Raw genomic sequence first — 8,907 nt, 5'->3', positions numbered from 1 at the left:
TGCAAGGCCTTCTATCCGGGTTTGGCCTCGAACCCAAGGCCGCTGGCATAATGGGGTCAGGAAACACACAGGTCAGGCTGGTCCAGGGCTTCTCAACCCCGACACCGCTGACCTTTCGGGCGAGAGAGTTCTTTGCTGCGGGGCTGTCCTGTGCACAGCAGGGGGGTTAACAGCACCCCTCGCCTCTGTCCTCCAGGATCATCCTCCTGTTGGACGGCCAGTGTTTCTAGACACTGTCCAGTGTCCCCTGGGAACAAAGTAGCCCCGGGGCTGGGAACTTCTGACTTGCTCAATGGGCATGGAAGTTGGAATGCCTTAGGGGGTGGTGTGTGGGTGATCGGGAAAAGGCACAAGGAGCTTTATGGGGTGCTGGACATGTTCTGGGTGGGGGCTACACAGGCGAACACTTGCTTGAAACTTCATACATAGGTACAAATGCATTAGGCTGGACACGTGATTTGTACGTTTTATTACATGAAAACTACACCTAAGAAATGAGCTCTAGTGTCAGGCGGAACCAGGCTTGGGTTTCGGCCGGACACTGCCCTTCAGGCTGTTTCCTCACGCGTGGAATGGCGTAATAGTGAGCCCCCCTCGCCGGCGCGAAGATTGCACTTGACAGTCGCCAGTACCACGTCCTCAGCCCGGCGCCTGCCTGCGGGGAGGGATCTGACAGTACGCGCCGCTACAGTGCACAGGGTCGCTTCCTCGCCTGCGCCTCAGTTTCCCCAGCTGTGTTGGATGGTCCCGAAGGTTCCCTGCCACGGTGACTTTATCTGATGGTCTTGGAGTCATTTTCTTCTCAGCCTGGACATTTTCAAGGTCGTTGATTCTGCAGCACAGTCAGCGCTCAGAGTTGCTGGGAGCACTGGGTAGGTGAAATGCTGAGAAGGACGCAGGATGTTGCGGTCAGAAGTTTCAGAAACAGAAAGAAGGCAGGCCAGGGGCGGCGGTGACCGTGCAAAGCAGCAGGTCACTTTGCAGCCACCTCTCCCTTCAGAGAGGCTCCCTGCGAAGGCTTTGCGTCTGGGTCCCCATTCCGATACTGGGTGGGGCCGCCAGCCTCGGGAGTGAGTCCCTCCAGTGGAGAGGTGAGACGGAATCGGGCCGTCAAAGGGCAGTCTCAAGCAGAACACCGTTCCCTCTGAATCATCCCTTTCGTCAAGGATTAGAAAAAAGCCAGCCCCCCCACCCAAAGGCACAACCCACCCTGGAGAGCAAAGGTAACCGGGCTTGTGGGAAACAAAGACGCCCAGCTGGCACCCGTCAGAGGGTGGGGAAGGGAGGAGAGATGGGGCCATTGTCCCAGCTCTGTGGAGGGTGTATATAAGGCACCCACCGGGGGAACAGCCACCATCCTCGTCCCAGGCCAAGTCAAGCTCCTGCCGGCACCTGCTCTCCATCTTGCTCTCATCATGACCTGCCGCCTGCAGAACTCCGCTGCCAGCTACGGGGGTGGCTGCCAGCTGGGCGGAGGCCGCAGCATCTCTGCCTGTTCAAGCCGATTTGTCTCTGGCGGATCAGCCGGGGGTTATGGGAGCGGCATGAGCTGCGGCTTCGGTGGAGGGGCTGGTAGCGGTTTTGGGGGTGGCTTCGGCGGTGGCTTTGGAGGTGGCTTTGGAGGTGGCTTTGGTGGGGGTTTTGGGGGTGGCTTTGGTGACTTCGGTGGTGGCGATGGCGGCCTCCTCTCCGGCAATGAGAAGATCACCATGCAGAACCTCAACGACCGCCTGGCCGCCTACCTGGACAAGGTGCGTGCCCTGGAGGAGGCCAACGCCGACCTGGAGGTGAAGATCCGAGACTGGCACCAGAAGCAGAGCCCGGCCAGCCCGGAGCGTGACTACAGCCACTACTATAAGACCATCGAGGAGCTGCGGGACAAGGTGAGCCCTGAATGTCAAGCAGGGTTCCTCTGTGCAGGGCAGAGCGGAAAAGGCCGGCAAACACCATGCCCCAGGGGACCAGAAGGTGCAGTGTGGATGGAATTCTCGCCCGTCCTGCAGAGGAAAATTCTAGTCTTTTATTACCAACGTCTCTGCCGCTGATGGGCTCTCTCATGCCATAACTCCTCAAATGCGTTTTCTCCCATTCTTCGCTTTGTTGTTGTCAATACTCATGTCAGTGTTTTTTTCGCTTTCCAAACAGTTATGTAACGAGTGACTCAATCTCTATCGTCCTAATCTTCTGAGTTATTTGGAAACCATGACAGTTTTAAAAGCCACTAAGAAGGACTAAATCAATAGAGAAAGGACTGCAAGTCCATGCCCTGGTCTGGGAACACTAGTTTACTCTGCAGGGGCCCCGCTGAAATTGTTGTTCTCAATTGGTTGTGACCAGGTGGGAGGTGGAGGCAGAGGCTTAGGCGGTGGGAAGCCTGGATTCCCTCCAAGCCTGTCCATCACGTTGCATTACCAGCTTGTTGGAACAGACACCCACCTGCCCGGGCCGAGTCCCAGCTCTGTGGGGTGGATTTCAAGTGCTTTGGAATAGAAGCGTTTAGCCAAAGAGTTCAGCTGGGTGGGTGTATTCGTTGGATTTCCTCTCTGCTCAGCTGGCAGACCTGCTCCGGGGCAGCCATGAGCTGTGGCTGACGCCCTCCTCCCCTGAAGGAGAGGGCTCTCGAGTGGCCTGGAGAGGTTGCTAGTCTGAGGCCGTGGAGACTCGACCATCCAAAGATGTCCTCGGGGGGACTGTTCCCCTGAAATGTACCCCCTCCTCTTCCCCGTCATGACCAGAAGGCAGGGCATGGAATGCTAACTAACCGAAGGGACCGGGCCAGCCCCTCACTTTACAGAAAAGGAATCGAGGCCCCGCTCGCATGGAAAAGTCTGACCACAACCAGTCCTGTCCATGTTTTCTCAGCCCCCCTCCCCGAGCTCCCGGAACCTCCAGAGGTTACCTTCTGTGTTTTGCAGATCCAGGCGGCCACCATCGACAACAACCGGGTCATCCTGGAGATCGACAATTCCAGGCTGGCTGCGGACGACTTCAGGCTGAAGTGAGTTTATTTTTCTCCGTCACCTTTCCTAGCGGTCTCTGGTTTTAGACAAAGGCTCATCTGAACAATGAAACTGGAGCTTCCCAGGAGTGATTGCCTGGGAGAAGCAGCAGAGCCCAGTGCAGAGGCAGGGGGAGTGTCTGATATCACTGATGTCTTGCTTTTTCCATAAAAAAAAAATCAGGTATGAGAACGAGCTGGCCCTGCGTCAGAGCGTGGAGGCCGACATCAACGGCCTGCGCCGGGTGCTGGACGAGCTGACCCTGGCCAAGACCGACCTGGAGATGCAGATCGAGAGCCTGAACGAGGAGCTGGCCTACATGAAGAAGAACCACGAGGAGGTGAGAGGGGCCTGGGCCTGTCCTGGCTGCATCACCCCAGTGAGAAGAGGGAGCCCAGTGCTGTGGCCAGACTGAGCCCTCCCCTGGGGGACCTGGAAGGGCTTTCCAGAACACCCAGAGTCAGGAGAGGAAAGACAGGGAGCTTCAGACCGGTTCCTTTCCCATCCCCGCAGGAGATGAAGGAGCTTGGCAACCAGATGGTAGGCCAGGTCAACGTGGAGATGGACGCCACCCCAGGCATTGACCTGACCCGCGTGCTGGCGGAGATGAGGGAGCAGTATGAGGCCATGGCCGAGAAGAACCGCCGAGATGCCGAGGATTGGTTCAACAGCAAGGTGCCCGGCCCTCTTACCCCGGGGAGCCAGGGGGTGCCAAGCCTTCGATCTGTGCTTCTCCATCACCTTCTTCCTGCTTGACTTTCAGAGCGCAGAGCTGAACAAGGAGGTGTCCTCCAGCACTGCCATGATTCAGACCAGCAAGACAGAGATCACGGAGCTCCGGCGGACGCTCCAGGGCCTGGAGATCGAGCTGCAGTCCCAGCTCAGCATGGTACACCTGCTGCCCCTGCCCAGCGGCCACCACCCCCAGACCGCCTCTGGGCTGGCTCCCCTCACGACCCCTCTATTGCCTCACCAGAAAGCCGGGCTGGAGAGCACGGTGGCAGAGACGGAGTGCCGCTACGCCACGCAGCTGGTACAGATCCAGGACCTGATTGGCAGTATCGAAGCCCAGCTGAGCGAAGTGCGTGCTGACACCGAGCGGCAGAACCTGGAGTACAAGCAGCTCATGGACATCAAGACGCGGCTGGAGCAGGAGATCGCCACCTACCGCAGCCTGCTCGAGGGCCAGGATGCCAAGTAGGTCCTCACCAGCTTCTCTCTCGGGAAGGTGACTGCAGGCCCTCGGATGTCAGAGCAGGCCATGTCTTAGGGGCTAGGCCCTCCTGTCCTCGGCAGGAGGGGACCTGACTGAGCTTAGACAGGCTGGACAAAGACCCAGGATCAGAGCACTGCTGTCCTCGTGAATCAGCCTGGGGGGCATTTTCTCAGCAGGCTGCAGAATCAATACCGTTGGGCATTCTAACTCAGGCCTCGGAATTGGACCAGCAGGAATAGGGACCACGGAGGGAACATCTCTTATTGGAACCATATTAGCTTGGATTGAGGTCAGCCCAACAAAGCGACTGAGATGATGATTTAACTGCCTTCAGACCACGTGTAGAGACCAGGCCGTCCCTGCGGGCTCAGGGCGGGGTGAGGGTGGGACCCAGTGAACCAGAGGGAGGACAAAACTTCCAGCAAATGCCCTGCACTCTGGGGCCAATACTAGCTTCTCCTGAGGCCCCAGACAGACAGACCTGGCCGTCAGCTGCTGGCCCTGGGCTGAGGGCACAGTCAGGTAAAAACACGCAGCTCGGGGCTCCAGCGACCGTCTGAGTTGCACCATCTGGGGACAGGTGAGCCCCACTCTCCCTCAGTTGTCTTTCTGCTCATGGCTGCCTCTCTCCTCCCTTCCAGGATGACCGGCTTCCCCACCACAGGAGGTGAGGACATACTGGGGGGAGGTGCTCCTGTTCACTGCCCGAAAGGCTGGGTAGGGAGGGGGTGCTGGGCTCCCCCGAGGAGGGAGAGAGGGGCTGCGGTGAAAGTGGACATTGGCTCATCTGTTTTTTCCCCAACATAGTTGGCTCTGCCCCACAGAGCTGGGCTGTCTTGGAGGGAGCCAGCTCTGGGGCTAATCACACAGAGTCCCCATGAACTGACCCCTCACCTGACCAATGCGGGGAGGGGTTGGGGCTCTCCTGGGGGCCCTGACCTGGCTTGAGGCGAGTCTTCTCCAGTCTGAGCATCCTTGCCTCTTGATTTCCCAGGAAACGCCAGCACCAGAAGCCCCACAGCTACTGGCTCGGCCACTAGCCCAGTTACTGGCTCGGCCACGGGCCCAGCTGCCAATCGCCGTACTTCTGACGCCGCCCGCAGGTCTTAAATCTGCCTGGCACCCTCCCTCTGTCTTCCGCGCCCAGAGGACGGAGCTGAAGATCCCTGCAGGAGAGAGGGAGGGACTTGGGAAGCTCAGTCCCTGGGCTCCCAGGCCCGGCCCCCCTTTCTCTAGGGGGGACCCTCTTTGCTCTTCTCTCTGGACCAGCTTCCTTTTCTTCCTGACTTGGCTGTTTTGATTTCTTAGCTTCTCTGCTAAAAAGAAAAGATAATCCAATAAAGCTTTCTGCCTTTTTGCAAACGTATTTTTGATTCTGGCCTGGTTTCTGTGGGTGGCACCTGCCAAGAGGCGGATTTGGGGCTGTAGGTGAGCAGGTCAGCCTGAGGAGCTCAGCCCAGGGGGCTCCCGGTGAGGAAGGGCTTAGGCACCGGGCATGCCAACAGCACACCAGTGCAACAATGACAGACGCAGGGGCACAGGTGGCTCACAGATGCTGGCACCCTGCAAACACGGACAATGGGGGCCAACCGGAGACATGCGGGGGGCATGCAAACCAGTTCAACACCTTAAAGGGTGTCCAGCAATGTGGCAGTAACGGTTCTTATTGAGTCAGTTAATGGGGAGATGTGGCTGAGAGGTGTGGAGGGTGCTGGGGTAGGCTGTGAGGGGCCAGTGCAGGGCTGCTTTGGGGAGGAGGAGGCCCAGGACAATTACCCAGCCCCAGCCCGCTGCCTCCCTGCTTCCTGCAGAGAGGATGGACGTCCAGACCTGCAGTGCCCCTCAGCCGGCCCCAGGGTCCTGCCGTTCCCAACCACTGGCTAAAGCAGGCACAGAACTCAATGAGTGACCTGTGTGCCCTGCCTTTCCTCCCTGCGCCCCCTCTGCCCCCGCCCGTGCCCGCACTGCCTCGATGAATGTCCCAGCTCAGACTCGCAGCCTCCTCTTGCTCAAGCTCACGCCTTCCACAGCCGCTGGCCGCCTGCTCCCTGGCGTGGGCTCTTCTCTTTCCCCTCTGGTCTCTGATTGTTTGTGAATGAGGACATCAGTGATGGATGTTGATGCAAGAGACCCCAAACTGGAGGGGACAGTCCCGGGGAAAGGAGTGGTGTGCCTGGCACTCGCTCTGTACGAGCTCCTTTCGTTCTTCATTTCATGCTGTCTTTACCACAAGCCCTGCGTTGGTACCGTGGTGCCCATGGTACACATCTGGAGGCTGAGGCTCAGACTGGTAGAGTGACCCACCGTGCTCTCTGAGACGGTGGCTGGTCCTCGATCAGCACCAAGCGTTCAGCTCTGGGATCCAGGGGGAAAACGAGGCTCTCTCCTAAGCCCCATGCTTCGGGGACAAGGAGGCCAACCACAGGACGTTCCCAAGGTGCCCCAGGGCCTCAGAGCTCTAGAGCGAGCACCTCCGCCGGCAGGTGCTTCATCAAGGTGGCTAGTTGCTGGGCTGCCTGTGACTCCTGGCTGCTGTCACCCCCCTTCTCACCCGCAGCAAAGGCGCCTCCCTCGCCCAGAGCCTCCGCCCTGACGGACCGGCCAGCACACTCTGCCCTCCCACGGGGCTGCGTGTCCTGCCTGGGTCCTGCAGGGGGCAGGCTCACTCCAGAAAGCAGGTCAGTGCCTCTAAGGCCACCCACTGGGACACAGAAGGAAGGGACCGGGCTCTAGACCTGGTCCTACCTTGGCCTGGTCCCAACATGAACTCCTAGTGGGCAGCTGGGCACTGGGGTGAGCAGGGCATGGCCGAGGACAGAGCAGCAGCCCCGAGACCCCCTTGGGTGCCTGTTGTCCCTGTTTTGGGGGACAGCCTTGAGGGTCCACAGAAGACCTAGAGTATGAGATAAGCGTGTCCAGGTCTTCCTGGCAAGGGGCATCTTGATGTCCCCCCACCCCCCCCATCACACAGCCTGGGGGAGCCCGAGGAAGAGAAGACAGATTTTACGGGGGCTGTGGTCTGCGGCTGCTCCAGCTTCCATCCCTCCCTGCCGGGGTCAGCGCACCTCTGGGGCTGCCGGGGCTTGCTCCCTGGTGGATGATGTTCCTGAGGCTTTGGGGGCTGGCCTGGGGCAGGGCATGTGGATTGCTCCCCTTGGAGCAGCTCCCCTGGGTGCTACAGAGTCTGAGAGGAGTCAGGTGGGTGGGTGCTGCCCCTGGGGGTGGGGATGTGGGGGAGCTGGCCAAGAGCTGGTATTCCCACTTCTGGCCCATTTTTATAGACAGCGTAATAAGTCTGTGGCTTCTTTCATCCAAGGCTCTCAGACCAGGTTGAAAGAAGAATCCACAGCATAAAGCTCAGTTAATTACACCCTGGAGCCCACGGTCTGGTTTGCAGACAGGCCGTGAGACCCGCTGACACCAGCCGCTGTAAACGCAGATGATGGAACCCAATCAAACGGAGACATTTGCTTTGCGGTTCGGTTAAGTGGTACCTGCATCGAGGGGACGCGGGAGACCGAGGTACCCGCTTCTTTCTCCCAGTGGGCCTGGCTCTGCGGCTCCCACAAACCGCAGGTTCTCCAAGCACCGTAGGGAGCAATGACAGCCTTGGGCTGCTTCATAAAAGCTGGTGGGGGAGTTAGGGACCGAGTGGATCTGAGCAGGAAGCCCTGGGCCCTTCCGGATGGGAGCTGAGCCCGCACAGCTGTGCAGGGAGAGCTGGCCCGGGGGAGAGGCAGAGCACGGCACGAGAAAACCAGCGAGGTATGGCTTCCGACTGGGCTCAGGGCGGCTCTCCAGGCCTGCCCCTTGGCAAGAGAAGTTTGCAGCAGAACCCTGAAGCCCTGGGCAATTGCCAAAACCATACGGGGGGGGGGGGGCACCTTTGTATTTGGGGGGAGAGGAGAGTTCCGGGGCAATTCTGGCCTGGCAGAGGACTTCTGGGGCCTCATCAGGGTAAGGCCAAGGCCCAGGCCCAGGGGGACTCGGCACCATGCACAGAGCAGCGCGTGGGAGCTGGGAGCCCGGGGGCCCTGCAGACCCGAGAGCCTCGGGAGAAACTATTGCTTAGAGCCAAGGCCAACTCGCCAGCTCTCCTGAGGCCCTGAGCAGCTCTGCGCTCTGCGCTCTGCAGAGGGGGTGGGAAAGACCTCCTTGGTCACCCAGTGTGTGTCCAGACTGCCCCGAGCTTGGTGAGGCCTGGAGACAGCAGAGGTAGGCAGGGGTTTGGGGCACAGGCCAGAGAGTAGGAAATGGAGCAGTGGGACTTGCCAAATCTTGCCTAGGAAGGTCTGCGTCACCCTGCTCAAGGCAGCTGCCGTCGGGGTGGAACGTCACCGGGGTGGCCAGGACGAGAGTGAGGACCACTCAGCACTGTACTCTGAGTCCTGTGCCCTGGGCCTGTGAAGGCAAAAACGCAGCCACTCAGAACAGGGCACAGAGAAGCAAAAGGGAGTGCTTTTCCAGGGGAAGTCAGATATACTTGTCCCCAAGACCAGCTTGGCATGGTGACAAGAGCGAAGGAACAGCTGTGTCAGCTTCCCCGAGGATTGCCAGGCGAAATGCAGGACGCCCAGTTCAACCGGAATTGCAGGTAGACAGCAAACCATTTTTTAGTGTGTGTGTGTCCCCAGCATGGCCTGGCCACCCCGTCCTCAGCGGGTCTGCGAACAGCCCCGAGTCTTCCGCCGT

At 59.4% G+C, this 8,907-nt stretch overlaps 1 protein-coding gene across 1 annotated transcript; it reads left to right on the top strand.

Moving 5' to 3' along the window:
- The first annotated feature begins 1,343 nt into the window (after positions 1 to 1,343).
- Positions 1,344 to 5,581, top strand: KRT13 (keratin 13). The gene is made up of 8 exons (XM_036268389.1): positions 1,344 to 1,883; positions 2,916 to 2,998; positions 3,183 to 3,339; positions 3,513 to 3,674; positions 3,763 to 3,888; positions 3,976 to 4,196; positions 4,857 to 4,882; positions 5,210 to 5,581. The coding sequence occupies exons 1-8, from the start codon at positions 1,416 to 1,418 to the stop codon at positions 5,323 to 5,325; spliced, it is 1,359 nt and encodes a 452-aa protein (XP_036124282.1). The 5' UTR covers positions 1,344 to 1,415; the 3' UTR covers positions 5,326 to 5,581.
- The last annotated feature ends 3,326 nt before the right edge of the window (positions 5,582 to 8,907 follow it).

The sequence above is a fragment of the Molossus molossus genome, unplaced genomic scaffold (assembly GCF_014108415.1).
Source record: "Molossus molossus isolate mMolMol1 unplaced genomic scaffold, mMolMol1.p scaffold_m16_p_19, whole genome shotgun sequence".
Taxonomy (NCBI): domain Eukaryota; kingdom Metazoa; phylum Chordata; class Mammalia; order Chiroptera; family Molossidae; genus Molossus; species Molossus molossus.
The sequence above is the reverse complement of the archived record's forward strand: the minus strand, read 5'-3'. Positions and strand labels throughout refer to the sequence as shown.

What these genes read in the sequence shown, in the direction of transcription:
- KRT13 (XM_036268389.1), top strand. Translation starts at nt 1,416, where the DNA reads ATGACCTGCCGCCTGCAGAACTCCGCTGCCAGCTACGGGGGTGGCTGC. An exon ending in TCGAGGAGCTGCGGGACAAG is followed by an intron (nt 1,884 to 2,915) that starts GTGAGCCCTGAA and finishes TGTGTTTTGCAG; the next exon opens with ATCCAGGCGGCCACCATCGA. An exon ending in CTCGAGGGCCAGGATGCCAA is followed by an intron (nt 4,197 to 4,856) that starts GTAGGTCCTCAC and finishes CCTCCCTTCCAG; the next exon opens with GATGACCGGCTTCCCCACCA.